General features: G+C 39.8%; 1 protein-coding gene across 26 annotated transcripts in view; it reads left to right on the top strand.

Annotated features, from left to right (window-relative positions):
* Positions 1-19,130, top strand: part of LOC139747108 (uncharacterized) — a 275,924-nt gene that overhangs the window by 95,138 nt on the left and 161,656 nt on the right. Inside the window, exon 6 of one of the 26 annotated variants that reach the window (XM_071658937.1) lies at positions 3,357-17,137. The exons of 24 other annotated variants lie outside the window; for them this stretch is intronic. In XM_071658937.1, coding sequence (XP_071515038.1) covers positions 3,357-3,707 — 351 coding nt within the window. In that variant the 3' untranslated portion in view covers positions 3,708-17,137. Of the gene's footprint in view, positions 1-3,356; positions 17,138-19,130 lie in introns of those variants that run through there. One more of the 26 variants, XM_071658958.1, reaches the window with a different exon arrangement.

Here is a 19,130-nt window from a genome sequence, read left to right as displayed (position 1 = left end):
AGTTAGGGCAGTTTAGAGCTAACAAATATGTATGGAGTTGCATAAGAAACAAGAAACATTCAAAAAATTAGATTCATTGTTGAAAGAAATACAGGATGAACGTATGATAGACAACTATGTTAGAGGAGTGATGGCTGAAAAAACCAGCAGTATACATTAAGCAAAACAGGCATTGTGAAAAGGAGAGGCAGTTAGGAGAAACATCATTATTGAACACAAAATCAAGTGGTGAGTGGTATGCCTTATCCCTGCTATCGTGCATGGCTTGACACCCATGTTCCCGATTCCAGAGATGAATTTATTAGCCCACTATATCCTTTCAGCACCCTCGCACTTTACAGCCGCCCAATTAGACTCCCAATACACAACATCCAACAGCACACCAGCACTATCCACTGACCACTTGCCTATTTTGATAACACTCTCTGGCCTATGTAACCTACACAGCTGCCAATGAACTCAAAAAATACAGGAAAGAAAATTGGTCAGCATTCTTACTGTACATGGAATCCAAGCTCCAAAACTTTATTGGAAATAATGTCACATTTCATCAGCATATCTAACTAAGCCAGGAAGAAGCACATAGGTGTCGGACATGGAAAGCATTATAACCAAAACATCCCTCCACAAGTAGCAGAATGTACAACAAAGAAACGGAACCAGTCTCTATCAAGAGAGGTCTTGGAACAAATCCAAACAGCACTATCATTTTCCAAATCACAGAAAATCAGTCGGAAAATTAGCATTTGTACCTTAACACTATTAACCACAAAACCCATCGCAGTCACCTCTGGTTAACATTAAAGAAAGTTCATACTCCTACACTACCCCAGCCCGTACATGTGAACCACTTATGACCTAAAGCAAGAACTTCTCTTCCCCCATTAACATATTCGTGGAACACAACTCAAATCAGCCTCAGACCAACTACACCTTTACCAAACAGACATGAATCCAACTTGCACCCTCATTTCTCCTTGAATGACCAATTACTACCATTCAAGAAACACCAGCTTTTCTAAGCATTATGTATGACACATACTCCTCATATTAGCACAAAAGCAGCAAACTGAAATGCCCTCAGAACTGAATAGAACCAGATTTAGGAAGAAAAGAAACCTAGATTATCCTTTACAAGCAGTTCATTGGTGGACACCAGCACTGCAATCTAGGACCACCTGGACAGCTGCTACACTAACTGCCTTCTTACCACTAATAACCCACTCCGGTAATTCTCCAGATGGGAATACTTATTCTGTTAGCACTCCTGTAAGAATGTACAGAGGAGGGAGAATGTGTTGAAAATGAAATATTGAAAGATGATATGTGGCATGAGGAGGGTTGATCGAGTAAAAACTGGTTGGACGAGGAAGAGGTTTGATGATAAGAAGGGTATGGTGGAGAGAGATGAGAAGGGCGTGATGAAATGGTCTGGATATATAGATTGAGTGAGGAGAGGTTGACAAAGGGTTTATATATCAGAATTGGAAGGAATAGAGAGGAGGTGGAAGACCAGATTGGAGACGGGTGGATAGAGTGAAAAAGGCTCTTTTAAGTGCTTTTGGCTTAAACATGCATAAGTGTTTAAGCCTGCACAATATAGAGTGATGGGCAGTCAGAGAACCAGACCAGAACTTATACTACAGAATGATCTATGAGGCCTGATATTTTGAGATGTGGCTGTGGTTTCGATGCAGTTCACGTAACAGCTTGTCAGTGGATGTGAGCTAATGTGGAAGTCAGCACACAAGTATTCATATATATACATTTATAGGCAAAATATTTTCATTGACATGTTACATTATAGACCATAGCATAATTAGCATTAATGGATTTCTCTTGAGTTTTTCCTCGTTTGCAAACAGATGTTCATTCTTCTAAAGGAAGCTGGCAACGTAAGTTCTTAGCTGCCATTTGCACTATATTTTCAGAACTTACACAGTGAGCTTTTGCCCCTCCATTGGGCAATATCAAACTAATAGAATGAAATATATGCACAAAGAAAACCTGAAATCATGGAGACAGCTGTGTATGATGTGATCGCTCAAGAAGACTGAGGCAAGTAGGTCGTCTGATCTCATACTTGAGGTCAGATACCTGGGACCCCAACTGCATTCCTCTGTGATGGTCAGAGGGGCCAAAAGATCTCAAGCCTCTGGCTTGTTAAATTTGCTGTTGTTAAAAGGTGAAAATTCTGTAATAAAAAGCGCTTGCAGTTTTGTAACTGCTGCAGTGTGACTTCTGTGTGACGGTGGAACAACTGTTAAAAGAAAGCAATGTAATTTTGAGGAATGATTGCATTTTTATTGTGGTTATTTTCCTTATTGCTAGCTTTGAGTTTGGTAAGACATTTATGAAGGGAATAGTCTAAAACTCGATATAAGAAATAAAAAGTATATATTTTGATGGGTGTTACCAGAATCCACCTGCATGCGAAAAGTCTCCATTGGCAAGGACTTACCATTGTCTGTTGATGAAAGGGTGTACCTTTATGTCAAGGAGCTTCTTGCTTCATAGGTGTCCCTCATTTCCCTGTTATGAATGGTGGAACAGCCCTGAAGCTGCAGGAACCTGGTTAAAGGGGTTCTGGCATTTTATAAATGGATGAGGGCAGCAAGTATATGTACAAGTATATATCTTTACATGTCTCTGTATGTCTGTTTATGTATACGTTGAAATGTATATGTATGTATATATGTGTGTATGGGTGTTTCTGTATATACACGTGTACGTGAGTGGGTTAGGCCATTCCTTGTCTGTTTCCTTGCACTGCCTTGCTGACGCAGGAGACGGCGATTAAGTATAATGAAAATAAAAAATAATTTTGATATGTTGAAGATAAAGTGGTAAGCTCACCTATCAGGCAACTTCTATGAATTGAGTAATTGTGAGTGATAATTACGCATTTATATCATGATTACTTCCCACGTTATTATTTTAAGAGCAAGTTAAGAAGTTTCTGACGGGAATTCTATGTGGTGTCAATAACTTAAAAAGCCACTTTTTGCACATTTTTTTTTAACTTGTTTTAAAGTCATGAAAAAGAAAGTCTGAATCCTCATTGAAAATAGTCAACAAAATTAGGAAATCCCATTGTAAACATAGCAAAAATTAAAATGTTTGTTTTGATTGTTGATATAAGCAGTTTATAGTGCATACACCTGACTTTTTTTATTGTATGGTAAAGTGTAAATGAATAGAAGAATTCACTGTTGGATAAGTAAATCATAATGTTGATAATTATAGTGAATAATGTAATTGTTCCAAATAGGAGTTGGATGGGAGGCTGCCACTGCTGCTGCTTCATAAGAAAAAATAGGAGAGGATGCAAACTTAAGCAGCCATTTCTTTTGTAGGGCGGTGCAGCAGCAGCAGTAGCAGCAGCACTGCGGATGTGTTCGATCTGCGGCAAGGTGGGTTTTCGACGAACATACGACCTGCAACGACACACGTTATCCCACGCAGCTGTGCGGCCATTCCAGTGCTCTCATTGCCCATATAGAGCTGCACTCAAATATAACCTTGACGCTCATGTGCGACTGAAGCATCCAGTTGATGCACGACCTCAACCTCAGATATGGGATAGAGAAGTGGCCAGTAATAGTGGTGGAGCAGCTTCAGTACCCCAGCTGCAGTTCCAACAGTTACACCAGCAGCAGACATGTGAATCTTCAGATGGTGTCAGCAGTTTTATTGAAGTGGAATGAACTGAATGAAAACCAGAAAGACTTTTAGTGTTTATGATGATGAATATTCAGAGACTTATGTAATATTTTAAAGGTGATATTAAAATTCTGTCAAATTCCGGAAAAAACCTTTTGCTCATTATGGTTAACATGAAGAATTTACAGTTGCAATGGATGCTTTTTTATGCAGTGTTGGTAATTGTAACCACATTTAAGTTCTTTGGAAGCTTTAATTCATATATACATCAGTGAACAGGTTGAAAGAAAAAGTATATACATTCATAAACATACATACATACATACAGACATACATACATTCAGACATACATACATATATTTACCTTTCTGTCTTGAGAGCTACCTCTTAGGGCCCCCTGAAGCACTCAGGAAGCCATTCACGTCCATGGGGTAGGACCACAGGTCTGTTATGTAGTAATAGTGTGTGTATGTTTAGAGAGTGATTGTGTAATGATTAAGCAGTATGTCTCCAGTGTCTTCTTTGTAAGAGTTGCGTTGTGAGCATGGAGGGTCTTGGAGATATGTTTGATAGGTGTTATATAAAGGTATGAGTGATGGCAAACCAGACAAGAAAGTTGTTGAAGTGTGAAGCAGGGGTAAGATGTTATTTGTACCTAGTGTTGGTGGTTAGGTAAGGAGTGGTATCTATTAGGGCTCTAGTTCTGTTGCAAAAAAAAAAATGATCAGAGTGAGGTGGGATTGTACTGGGAGGATTTTTTTGTTTTGCAGGTGTTGAGTAGTGTTTGTGGTTGCTCGGCAACCGAAGTGCTCTTTTTGTGTTGTTTGCAGTTTTGCTGTGTTTGTTTGGGTTGATGACCGGGTAGAAAAGGCATACTTTAGTATGGAATGGATGAACTGTTATAGAGATCCTAACGATTCATTATTTCATTCAATTGTGGCAGCAGTGATGTTCTAAGAAATTTTAGTTGTATTGCTTTTGTGTTGATGTTTGTGCTGTGGGGAGCGAATGTCACGTGTGTCTTATATGAATCCCTAGATAGTTTTTGTTTTGCTGATTAGAAGTGGTTGCCCAATTAAACATCTGATCCACATATCCTCTGCTACCCCTGAAAACACATAATCTGAAGCTCTCTGCATGCCACTAGTCTCTCAATCACTCTTCATCCATACAGCTTGCCAGTTATGCTCAAATATCTTATACAATTGTAATTTGAACATAAACTTTTGTCCCCCATGCTTCTCTATACAGTGGCACTGTACAGGCATTCTGCCAATCTTTGGGCACCTTACCATGAGTCATACATACACTCACCCTCTTTCCTAAGAAATTCATCTGTAAGTTCACTCTAGGCACTTTTATTACACTTCATCCTTGGAAGGCTTTCACTGCCTCTTTTCAGCAAATCACTTGTAGTGATTCACTCACTTTGCATATCTACATTTCTAGAAAGTTTCACATCTACCACCATATTACTGAATGCATTCAACAATCCTTCAAAGTACTTACCCCATCTCCCCACCTGAATTCTGCTGTTTACTAGTTCCCTTTTGCATCGTTCACCTGTGTTCCCATTTCATGCTTTCAACCTTCTTCCAAAATATTTTCTCATTCTCCCTTAAGATTGCTGATACTTGCTTCCTCCAGCTCTTGTTTGCCCCTTTTTCAGTTCCCTCTGTTTATGCTTGACCTCCCCCTCCTCCTTTCTCTTGTACAGCTCCCAATAATTTCTATTAATTCTTTGCAGATAAAGCGTATTTGCTCTTTGTTTTTTTCTTTAGCAACTTAACTTTATCACTCCATCATTCACTACCCTTACTCACCTGTCCACCTCCCAGTTTCCACTTACCACACACGTGTAAGCAGTAGTTCTCCATTTTTGTTAAAGGCTTTAGTCACAGACAAAAGTCCACATCAAGGCTGGACCTTAATTGAAATATAGAGAGAAGCATGAGAAGGAAATAGAAGAGACAAGGGAACAGAACTATGATGGAGATTTCAATAAATATTGTATTGAGGATGCCATTGTAACATTTACCAGATAACCCATTTTACTGTATTTGCAGTTACTAGTTTTTTCAGTGCACACTTCAATAAACTATTTGCCATTTTAATCACATCACTTGGTACCCCACACCCCTAATTATACCTTCAACTGCCATGTTACTTTCTTTTACATTCAGATCACCTTTCTTTGATACGAGATCCCTTGCATCAAAACCATTGACACTCATTCAGCTCCTCTCAAAACTATTGCATCTCTTCCTTTGTCCTCACATTTCCAGCTGCATGATTGCTAACAATGACCCATCTCGTAGTCCACTTTCATGTCATCCACATCAGTCATGGACTCGCGTCCTTACAGTCTTTCATGCTTTCCCATAACTCCTACAGCAGCAGTGCTACCCTTAACTTTGCTCTTACCATCGCCTAAACCACTGACATGCCCCTAAGAGATTCCCTAAGCATTGTTTCCCCTTCCTGCTATGTTTCTTTCAGAAAATCAGGCTTCCTGTCTTTTGAATATAATACATTACCTGTCTCTCCCATTTTCTGATCTTTGTTGCATCCACACACATTCATGCTCTCCAGTCTTGGACTTCAAGCAGACTGAGCACTTCTTACTTGGCTCCTTCTTCTGTTCCAACTTTTAGAAATTAAAATACAAGTAAGGGAGGGTTTCCAACCCTATGCTTTCACCCCCCCCCCCTAAAGCTGACTTATATGACATGTAGGGAATTAGTGGGGAGTATTCTTTCTCCCCAATCCCAGAAATATTTATATGTTTATTGATCATAATTACCCTTGAACCTTCCCAAGGGTTATTGCAGCCATCATGATACTTGCTAGTGTTCGGGGGTTGTGACTAGGACCCTGAGTGCATCACTAGGGCCCCAGATGTGTGACTAGGTCTCCAAGTGCGTTACTAGGGCCCCAAGTGTGTGAGCAGGACCCCGAGTGTGTGATTAGGGCCCTCTGGGTGAGCAGGGTAATGTAGACAGCTTTGGAGTCAAAATTCTTTGATGAGACTTTATTCCCAGTGTACAGCCCCACTAAAGTTGGCTTTTAACTTGCATTTTAACCTCAAGCTGATGGATTCTGGTAATGTCTCCCAAGGGATATATTTGGTAGACATGCGATTTTCCAAGACAGACAACAAGCGTTCATAAACTTATCATTTTACAAATTTTATCAATAATAAAGTTAAATAATTTGTATTGACCATCACTAATATTAAGATTATAATTCTGTGTGTATTTAATAATAGAAGATTCAATGATATTTCTCGTGGTAATAGAGTTAGAGTTATGCATACGTACACATTAACTCTAACTCTATTACTATGAGAAATATCATTGAATCTTCTATTATTAAATACACAAAGAATTACAATCTTAATATTAGTGATGGTCTTTACAAATTAGATAACTTTATTGTTGATAAAATTTGTAGAGTGATAAGTTTATGAACGCTTGTTGTCTGTCTTGGACAATCGCATGTTTACCAAATGGCATCCTAGCTTCATCTCTTCAATGTATATCAACTGACTGTTACATTTCTCTTTTGTGTCTCCCCTGATGATGTGATTATTACATGAAAGTGCACTTGGGAACTTATCGTATTTTTTTTTTTCCCCAAAAGAAGGAACAGAGGGGGCCAGGTGAGGATTTTCCAAAAAAGGCCCAGTCCTCTGTTCCTAACACTACCTTGCTAACGCGGGAAATGGCGAATAGTTTAAAAGAAAAAGAAAGAATATATATATATATATATATATATATATATATATATATATATATATATATATTCTTTATTATACTTTGATACTGTCTCCCGCGTTAGCGAGGTAGCCCAAAGAAACAGACCCAACAGGCCCAACCCACCCACATACACATGTATATACATAAACGCCCACACACACCCACGTTAGCGAGGTAGCCCAAAGAAACAGACCCAACAGGCCCAACCCACCCACATACACATGTATATACATAAACGCCCACACACACATATGCATACCTATACATTTCAATGTATACATATACATACACAGACATATGCATACATACACATGTACATATACATGCTGCCTTCATCCATTCCTACCACACTTGAAAATTACACCCCCTCCCCCCGCGTGCGTGCGAGTTAGCGCTAGGAAAAGACAACAAAGGCCACATTCGTTCACTCTCAGTCTCTAGCTGTCATGTGTAATGCACCAAAAACACAGCTCCCTTTCCACATCAGGCCCCACAAAACTTTCCATGGTTTACCACAGATGCTTCACATGCCCTGGTTTGATCCATTGACAACATGTCAACCCCAGTATACCACATCGTTCCAGTTCACTCTATTCCTTGCATTCCTTTCACCCTCCTGTATGCCCAGGCCTCAATCGCTCAAAATCTTTTTCACACCATCCTTCCACCTCCAATTTGGTCTCCCACTACTCCTCTTTCCCTCCCTCTGACACATATATCCTCTTGGAAGGGATCACAATTTTGCGCGTGATCAAGTATATTCCTATGAGTCCACGGGGAGAATGAAACACGATGTTCCCAAGTGCACTTTCGTGTAATAATGACATCATCAGGGGAGACACAAGAGAGAAATATAACAGTCAGCTGATATACAACGAAGAGAACGTACCTAGGACACCATTTGGTAAACATATGTTTGTCCAAGACAGACAACGAGCATATCATAAACTTAATGTTTGGACAAGAAGGTGAATTGTTTACAAATTTTATCAAGAATAAAGTTATCCAGTTTGTAAAGACCTTCACTAATATGAAGGTTGTAATTCTTTGTGTATTTGATAATAGAAGATTCGATGATATTTCTCATGGCACTGGGGTTAGAGTTGATAACTGAGATGGCATTACTCCAGTCAGTACAATGATCATAGTTATGGGATTAAACAAGGCATTTGATTCTTGTCCTGTTCTTATACTATATTTATGTTGCTTAAGTCTAACAGAAAGATCCTTACCAGTCTGCCCAACATAAAACTTTTCACAATTTCTACCTGGCACTTTATAGACGCACCCAGGAGAGTTTTCTGGTGAGTTCCTGATGAAGATATTCTTTATAGTATTATTGTTGCTGAAGGCAACATTTTTCATTAAAGGATTTAAGCAAAATGGGAAGTAAAGTAAAATTATTATTAAATGGGAGAAGTAAAAGATTCTTGGTGTCAATGGGAAGTTTGGGCTCAGCTCTATAAAATGATCTCTTTGCTAAGGGATTTATCAATGAAAGATCTTGGGTACTTTAACTTAGATCCAGTAGAATATATCTTCTCAAACTCATCATCAATAAACTTTGGACTGCAAATACGTAATGCCCTAAGGAACATAGATTGAAATGATAATAGTTTAACTGTCGTATTGAGATGAGTAATAATGGATTTATGAGCATACATTGGTATTTCTTTATATGCTAAACTTCAACTTGTTTCCTTGCCTATGGATCATGCAATGTAAAAATGGTGACATACCATTATTTACTTTCCATGTTGCTTAAATCCTTTAATGTAAATGCTGCCTTCAGCAACAATAATACTGTAAAGAATATCTTCATCAGGAACTCGCCAGAAAATTCTCCTGGGTGTATCTATAAAGTGCCATGTAGAAATTGTGATAAGTTTTATGCTGGGCAGACTGGTAAGGATCTTTCTGTTAGACATAAAGCAACATAGATATAGTATAAGAACAGGACAAGAATCAAATGCCTTGTTTAATCACATTAAAAACTATGATCATTGTATTGACTGGAGTAATGCCATCTCAGTTATTAACTCTTAACTCCAGTACCACGAGAAATATAATTGAATCTTCTATTATTAAATACACAAAGAATTATAACCTTGATATTAGTGAAGGTCTATACAAACTGAATAACTTTATTGCTGATAAAATTTGTAAACAATTCACCTTGTCCATATAATAAGTTTATGATACGCTCATTGCCTGTCTTGGACAATCACATGTTTACCAAATGGTGTCGTAGGTATTTCTCTTCGTTGTATATCAACTGACTGTTATATTTCTCTCTTTTGTCTCCCCTGATGATGTGATTATTACACGAAAGTGCACTTGGGAACTTATTGTGTTTCATTTTCCCCGTGGACTCATAAGAATATATATATATATATATATATATATATATATATATATATACATACATATATATATATGAAATGATATATACATATATTTTATTATTATACTTTGTCGCTGTCTCCTGCACCAGCAAGGAAACAGATGAAAGAATGGGCCAACTCACCCACATACCAATGTATATACATACACACCAACACACGCACATATGCATACACTGACATATACATATATGCACATATACATATTCATACTTGCTGCCTTCATCCATTCCTGTCACCACCCAGCCACATGAAATGGTACCCTCCTTTCCCAGTGCACACAAGAGATAGCACTAGGAAAAGACAACAAAGGCCCCATTCGTTTACACTCAGTCTCTAGCTGTTATGTGTAATGCACCGAAACCACAGCTCCCTTCCCTCATCCAGGCCCCACAAAACTTTCCATGGTTTACCCTAGTTGCTTCACATACCCTGGTTCGATCCATTGACAGCACATCGACCCCGGTATACCGCATCATTCCAATTCACCTTTATTATATTGCATGCCTTCCACCCTCCTGTATGTTCAGGCCCCGTTTGCTCAAAATCCTTTTCATTCCATCCATCCACCTTCAGTTTGGTCTCCTCCTCGTTCCCTCCACCTCTGACACATATGTCCTCTTTGTCAATCTTTCATCACTCATTCTCTCCACGTGACCAAACCATTTCACTACACCCTCTTCTGCTCTCTCAACCACTCGTTTTATTACCACACATCTCTCTTACCCTTTCATTACTTACTTGATTAAACCACCTCACTCCACATTTTGTCCTCAAACATCTCATTTCCAACACATCCACCCTCCTCCGCTCAACCATATCTATAGCCAACACCTCGCATCCATATAACATTGTTGGAAGCACTATTCCTTCAAACATACCCGTTTTTACTCTCTGAGATAATGTTTTTACCTTCCACACATTCTTCAACATTCTGAGAACCTTTGGCCCCTCATCCACCCTGTGACTCACTTCCACTTACGTGGTTCCATCTGCTGCTAAATCCACTCCCAGATATATAAAACACTTCAATTCCTCCAATTTTTCTCAATTCAAACTTACCTCCCAATTGACTTGTCCCTCAACCCTACTGAACCTAATAACCTTGCCCTCTCATCCACAACAGACTGCATACTTGTCCCTCTCTCCAAAACTCTTGCATTCACCTCCCTAAGATCCCCATCCAGTAACAAATTGAACAACCATGGAGACCCTGCCGCAAACCGACATTCACTGTGAACGAGTCACTTTCCTCTCTTTCTACGCATACACTTGCCTTACATCCTCGATGAAATCTTTCCACTGCTTTTAGCAATTTTCCTCCCTCACCATATACTCTTAATGCCTTCCACAGAGCATCTCTATCAACTCTATTATATGCCTTCTCCAGATCCATAAATGCTACTTACAAATCCATTTGTTTTTCTAAGTATTTCTCACCACTCTTTTCACCCCAACATTCTCTCTTTGAAAATCTCCACAAATGTTCACTTTCACCTCCACAAGATGATGATCAGACATCCCTCCAGTTGCCCCTCTCTGCACATTAATATCCAAAAGTCTCTCTTTCACGCGCTTATCATTTAACACGTAATCCAATAACACTCTCTAGGCATCATTCCTACTTAGATTCGTATACTTATGTAGTATATCTCTCTTTTTAAACCGGGTATTCCCAGTCACCAGTCCTTTTTCACTACACAAATTTACAAGCTCTTCACCATTTCCATTTACAACACTGAACACCCCATGTACACCAGTTATACCTTCAACTGCCACATTACTCACCTATGCATTCAAATCACCCATCACTATAACTTGGTCTTGTGCATCAAAGCTGCTAACACACTCACTCAGCTGCTCCCAAAACACTTGTCTCTCATGATCTTTCTTCTCATGGCCAGGTGCATATTCATCCACAATCACCCATCTCTATCCATCCACTTTCAGTTTAACCATATCAATCTGGAGTTTACTTTCTTACATTTTATCACATACTCCCACAACTGCTTTAGGAGTAGTGCTCTCTCTCTCCATTTTATTTATATATATGATTTCATGCGTGATGGGCCCTTCCTTCCCATGCCAGGAAACTGACAAAGAAAGACACATCCACTCACATACACATATATGTCCATATACATACACATTGACAAAGAAAGACACATCCACTCACATACACATATATGTGCATATACATACACATATACATATTCATACTTGCTTATCTTCATCCATTCCTGGTGCCACATCTGCCCACATCCATACACAAGCTTTAATGTGTAATGCACTAAAACCACCGCTTCTTATCTACATCAAGGCCCCATAGACCTTTTTATGGTTTACCCCAGACGCTTCATAGCCTTGATTCAGTCCATTGATGGTATGTTTACCCCAGTATGCTACATCATTCCAATTCACTCTATACTGTGCACATCTCTTCATTTATTTGATTATTTATTTATTTATTTATTACTTGTCCACTGTTTCCCACATTAGCAAGATACTGCCAGGCACATACAAAGAAAGACTGCATTTGCTCACACCCACTCTCTGTATTTTATGTGCAGTGCACTGAAGCCACAGCCCCCTGTCCACAATCTGGCCACACAGACCTTTTCATGGTTTAACCTGGCTGCTTCACATTGTGTAATGATAATGGTCACAGATTATCACTGGTCAACAAATAATTTTCATCACAGATGGCTGGTGGTTTACTTATGTAGTTTTGGATGCTGATTTGAAAATGCAATCCATTTTGTTGTATCATATCTACTTTTCATGATAACATGAAACCTCTAATGTTGCCTCTGGCCCTAATGGCCTTCATTGCCAACAGCAGTCTCTGGAGTGGAGATACCATAAGTATCAAAGCATGTGCACCTTGAGACCATTCCAGAATGTTTTAGAAGTTGGTAGGCAAGAATGTTCGAGACGGTTTTGGCGCGTGCCCACAAAAGAGTACGAATATGCTGGATTGCAATGAGTCAGTCTGGTTCAAGTGTGACCCAGTGAATGTTGTGTCTTGTGGCTGTGAGGACCAGTGTTATATGGAGGTGGCCTTGCCTCGACGAAGATCATATGAGCCAGGGATTTCTAGTGTCCAAGATAAGCCTCTGGTTGATCACAAAATGTTCTTTCCCCACTCCACATAAAGCTTGTCTTCATGAAGCAATTTGTGAAAACACTAGCCAAGAGAAACTCGAAAGGATTCAAGTATGTGGTGGAAAAATTTCCAAAGATCACTGAGGCCAAGTTGAAAGAAGGTATCTTCGTCAGTTTGCAGATAAAGGAACTCCTGAAAGACCATAATTTCAGCACACATCTTGACTTGGAGCTGGAGGCGTAGAACTCTTTTGGTTGGCTATGTGAAAATTTCTTGGGAAACATAAGATCTCTGGATTTTGAAGGTTATGTGAAAAAACTTCTAAAATCCTATGATGCATTGGGATGTAGGATGTCACTCAAAGTGCATTTCTTCCATTCACATTGGGACTTTTTTGCTAAGAACCTTGGAGCAGTGTCTGACGAACAAGGAGAGTGTTTCCATCAAGACATCAGCGCAATGGAGCATTGTTACTTGGGTTTCTGGAATGAGGGAATGCTTGCAGATCACTGTTGGATGTTATACAGGGACAAATGTGAATCAGAGCATCACAGGAGGTTTAAAGCTCAGTGCTTTTAGTTTGTGAAGAGCACCATAGAAGGTTAAAAGCTCTATGTTTTTAGCTTGTCCTTCTGGATAGTATCTTCTTCGTATACCTTCTATCTAGGAATACTGAATTTCTGCAATAAAAACTTGAACTGGTACAAATCTTTTCATTTTACCTGTGCTCATGCATCTTGTAGCTGCACTTGAATTGAAGAAGTATGTATCTGAAGAAATGAAGTGAGACCTGTTGCACTAAAATGGACTGAAAATATGTAATATATCAGAAATACGTCTAGAGAAGTTACACTGCATCCTTGATGAGAAAAAGACAAACTTTGTTGTCCATTATTATGATTCAAGTAATCCTAGGGCCAGTTCCAGGGCATGTATGTGATGATGAATGGTTTACATTGATTTCATGTGTAAGGATATGCTGTAGAACTAAATAGATATCTCTGTACTGTTGTATGTCACTTGAGAGTGAGACCTCAGCTTAGGAGCCAGCAGGTTACCCCATTGCCTGTTAATCATCAGATAGATGAAGTGAGATCTCACCAATCACAGAAAGCATGGTTTGAGATGGGTAACATTGAAGCTAGTAATTGATGTAATGGTCTTTGTCACTATTGATCATTAATGTGTTCATGGGTTCATCTCAGGATGTAGGTAATGGAGAGAGGTTTTGATCATTAATGTGTTCATGGGTTCATCTCAGGGTGTAGGTAATGGAGAGTGGTTTACATAGATTTACATGTTATTACATTTTAGAGATTTAGATATGTGCATGGAAATGGTGAATTGCTCATGGGGCTGTGTACTCAAAAAAGAATGTTAATTGGGAATAACTTGTTTAAAAAGATGGACAAACACAAGAATATGTAGGTGAGAGGGAAAGATGGTAAGCAGCCATTATTGGATTACATACTGAATGATGGGCATCTAAAAGAGTGACTTGGATGTGATTGTGCTGAGAAGGCAGCAAGTGAGATTTCTGATTATTAACTGATGGAGATGAGTGTGAAGATTTGTAGAGGTTTTTGGAAAATAGGAAATGATATAGGGAAGAAAAAGGTGGTGAAAGCGAATGAGCTTGGAAAGAGACATGTTTGAGGAAATTCTAGGAGAGATTGAGTGTAGAATAGCAAAAGGTAAGATTAAACAAAGCAAAGGGAGTGGGTAAGGAATGGAAGATATTTAAGGAAGCAATGCTGGCAAATGTGAGAAATGTGTGACTCGTAGGGTGGGAGGTGGACAGGTGAGAAAGGCTAGTGCATGTTGGAATGACAAAGTAAAGTTGCTATACAGGACCCAAACAAGTTACACTTCAAAATAACCTTGCATGTATTCATATTTACTCTTGGCTTTCTTCTTTCACACACTTAAGCAAACTCAGTCCCAACTTCTGCAGTTTTTCACCCGAATCAGCCACCAGCACTTTATCATCAGCAAACAACAACTGACTCACTTCCCAAGCCCTCTCATCCACAACAGACTGCATACTTGCCCCTCTCTCCAAAACTCTTGCATTCACTTCCCTAACAACCCTATCCATAAACAAATTAAACAACCATGGAGACATCACACACCCCTGCCGCAAACCGACATTCACTGAGAGCCTTTCACTTTCCTCTCTTCCTACTTGTACACATGCATTACATCCTTGAATAAAAACTTTTCACTGCTTCTAGCAACTTACCTCCCACACCATCCCACACCATATACTCTTTATACCTTCCACAAAGCATCTCTATCAACTCTTATATCCCTTCTCCAGATCCATAAATGCTACATACAAATCCATCTGTTTTTCTAAGTATTTCTCACACACATTCTTCAAAGCAAACACCTGATCCACACATCCTCTGCCACTTCTGAAACCACACTGCTCTTCTCCAATCTGATGCTCTTTACTTGCCTTCACCCTCTCAATCAATTCCCTCCCATACAATTTCACAAGAATACTCAACAAACTTATGCCTTTTTAGTTTGAGCACTCACCTCTATCCCCTTTACCTTTGTACAGTGGCACTCTGCATGCATTCTGCCAATCTTCAGGCACTTCACCATGATCCATACATACATTGAATATCCTTACCAACCACTCAGCAACACAGTTACCCCTTTCCATAATAAATTCTACTGTAGTACCTTCCAAACCTGCCGCCTTGCCGGCTTTCATCTTCCGCAGAGCTTTCACTACCTCTTCACTCTTAACCAAACCTTTCTCCTAGACCCTCACTCCGTACACCACCCTGACCAAAACACCCTACATCTGCCACTCTGTCATCAGACACATTTCGCAAAATACTCACTTCATCTCCTCACTTCGTCACTACCTGTTATTACTTCCCCCCTGCCCCCTTCACTGATGTTCCCGTTTGTTCTCTTGTCTTACGCATGTTATTTACCACCTTCAAATTCTCCCTAAAGTTTAATGATACTCTCTCACCCCAATTCTCATTTGCCCTCTTTTTCAAAACTTGCACCTTCCTCTTGACCTCCTGCCGCTTTCTTCTATACATCTCCCAGTCATTTGCACTCCTTCCTTGTAAGTATCGTTCAAACGCCTCTCTTTTCTCTTTCACTTACTACTTTACTTCTTCGTCCCACCTCTCTACCCTTTCAAATCTGCCCATCTCCCACCTTTCTCGTGCCACATGCATCTTTTGCATATGACATCACTGCTTCCCTGAATACATTCCATTCCTCGCCCATTCCCCTCACGTCATTTTTCTCACATTTTTCCATTCTACACTCAGCCTCTCCTGGTACTTCCTCACACAAGTCTCATTTCCAAGCTCACTTATTCTCACCACTTTCATCTCCCCAACATTCTCTCTTTTTTTGAAAACCTCTACAAATCTTCCTCTTTGCCTCCACAAGATATGTATATCCATTCCTTAGTCAAACTTTCTCGTGCACAGCCTTATGTCTGACTTCTGTAACTTTTTCTGTAACCCAGCCTTTCTTAACCCAGCACCTCCTTTCAGAAAACAGCAATGGCTTATGCCTCCCTCATAAAAATTCAGCTTAATATTACATCAAGAATGGTTTTATGTCAAAAAGCTTTTACTGTACATGCTACTTTGTGTTTCATAATATTAAGAGTTGTGGCTAAAAGGTCTTACTTGATTATTTGAAATGGAAGCTGTACATGAGTACATCTACACTTGCTGCTTATGCTGTCAGTTGCTGAATTTGGTGTTCTCATAATTGTTAGCCCTGAACCATTGCCTCTTTTCCAAGGCGATAATGCCCATTCATTCACGTTAACAGATTTCCATTATAAACATATTTTAGCTTTCAGTAGTTTTTGAAATACTTTTATGTGACTATGTAATTTATTGGGAAATTATATTTTAAGTATAGGACAACAGAAGGAGCAACGGTTTATGTTTAGTGAATAGAAACTGATATGAATGTACTCTGGAAACAAATAATGTTACTTTTCTGTATTCACATGTTTGAATTAAGCTCAGAGAAGTTTTCTAAGTGCCCCTCTGCTGCTCACCTACATCTTACCACCCTTCTCAATTTCAAAATTTCTACTAGTAGGCTCTCTCTCTCTCTCTCTCTCTCTCTCTCTCTCTCTCTCTCTCTCTCTCTCTCTCTCTCTCTCTCTCTCTCTCTCTATCTCTCTCTCTCTCTATCTCTCTCTCGAGCTCATGGTAATGATGAGGAAGTTGATCCCATTCTTACCATCACAACCCAACTTAGTTTTGTATGGGGACTAGTGAACAAAAGCAGTGGTGATTTTGTTCTTAGATAACAAGTTCAACCCAACAGGCCTGTTCTGTTTATGATTAATTCTCATCTATGGTACTAACATGAAGTTTACATCTGCGTTAGTGCATTCCACATTTCCCTGAGATTAAGGATGCTATGATTTACTATATCTACTATGAACAGTGGAATTTATTAAGAAAGGGGGTGACTGTATTGTTGACTGGTTGGTAAGGTTATTTAATGTATGTATGACTCATGGTGAGGTGCCTGAGGATTGGCGGAATGCGTGCATAGTGCCATTGTACAAAGGCAAAGGGGATAAGACTGAGTGCTCAAATTACAGAGGTATAAGTTTGTTGAGTATTCCTGGTAAATTATATGGGAGGGTATTGATTGAGAGGGTGAAGGCATGTACAGAGCATCAGATTGGGGAAGAGCAGTGCGGTTTCAGAAGTGGTAGAGGATGTGTGGATCAGGTGTTTGCTTTGAAGAATGTATGTGAGAAATACTTAGAAAAGCAAATGGATTTGTTTGTAGCATTTATGGATCTGGAGAAGGCATATGATAGAGTTGATAGAGATGCTCTGTGGAAGGTATTAAGAATATATGGTGTGGGAGGCAAGTTGTTAGAAGCAGTGAAAAGTTTTTATCGAGGATGTAAGGCATGTGTACGTGTAGGAAGAGAGGAAAGTGATTGGTTCTCAGTGAATGTAGGTTTGCGGCAGGGGTGTGTGATGTCTCCATGGTTGTTTAATTTGTTTATGGATGGGGTTGTAAGGGAGGTAAATGCAAGAGTCCTGGAAAGAGGGGCAAGTATGAAGTCTGTTGGGGATGAGAGAGCTTGGGAAGTGAGTCAGTTGTTGTTCGCTGATGATACAGCGCTGGTGGCTGATTCATGTGAGAAACTGCAGAAGCTGGTGACTGAGTTTGGTAAAGTGTGTGGAAGAAGAAAGTTGAGAGTAAATGTGAATAAGAGCAAGGTTATTAGGTACAGTAGGGGTGAGGGTCAAGTCAATTGGGAGGTGAATTTGAATGGAGAAAAACTGGAGGAAGTGAAGTGTTTTAGATATCTGGGAGTGGATCTGTCAGCGGATGGAACCATGGAAGCGGAAGTGGATCATAGGGTGGGGGAGGGGGCGAAAATTTTGGGAGCCTTGAAAAATGTGTGGAAGTCGAGAACATTATCTCGGAAAGCAAAAATGGGTATGTTTGAGGGAATAGTGGTTCCAACAATGTTGTATGGTTGCGAGGCGTGGGCTATGGATAGAGATGTGCGCAGGAGGATGGATGTGCTGGAAATGAGATGTTTGAGGACAATGTGTGGTGTGAGGTGGTTTGATCGAGTAAGTAACGTAAGGGTAAGAGAGATGTGTGGAAATAAAAAGAGCGTGGTTGAGAGAGCAGAAGAGGGTGTTTTGAAATGGTTTGGGCACATGGAGAGAATGAGTGAGGAGAGATTGACCAAGAGGATATATGTGTCGGAGGTGGAGGGAACGAGGAGAAGAGGGAGACCAAATTGGAGGTGGAAAGATGGAGTGAAAAAGATTTTGTGTGATCGGGGCCTGAACATGCTGGAGGGTGAAAGGAGGGCAAGAAATAGAGTGAATTGGAGTCATGTGGTATACAGGGGTTGACGTGCTGTCAGTGGATTGAAGCAAGGCATGTGAAGCGTCTGGGGTAAACCATGGAAGGCTGTGTAGGTATGTATATTTGCGTGTGTGGACGTGTGTATGTACATGTGTATGGGGGGGGGGGGTTGGGCCATTTCTTTCGTCTGTTTCCTTTGCGCTACCTCGCAGACGCGGGAGACAGCGACAAAGTATAAAAAAAAAAAAAAAACTATGAACAGTGATACAAGCATACCACACAATCTTTCATATTATTGATCACTGAAGCTGTAAACTCCAGACCCATGTCACATTAGAGGAT

The sequence above is a fragment of the Panulirus ornatus genome, chromosome 67, assembly GCF_036320965.1.
Source record: "Panulirus ornatus isolate Po-2019 chromosome 67, ASM3632096v1, whole genome shotgun sequence".
Lineage (NCBI taxonomy): Eukaryota > Metazoa > Arthropoda > Malacostraca > Decapoda > Palinuridae > Panulirus > Panulirus ornatus.
The sequence above is the reverse complement of the archived record's forward strand: the minus strand, read 5'-3'. Positions and strand labels throughout refer to the sequence as shown.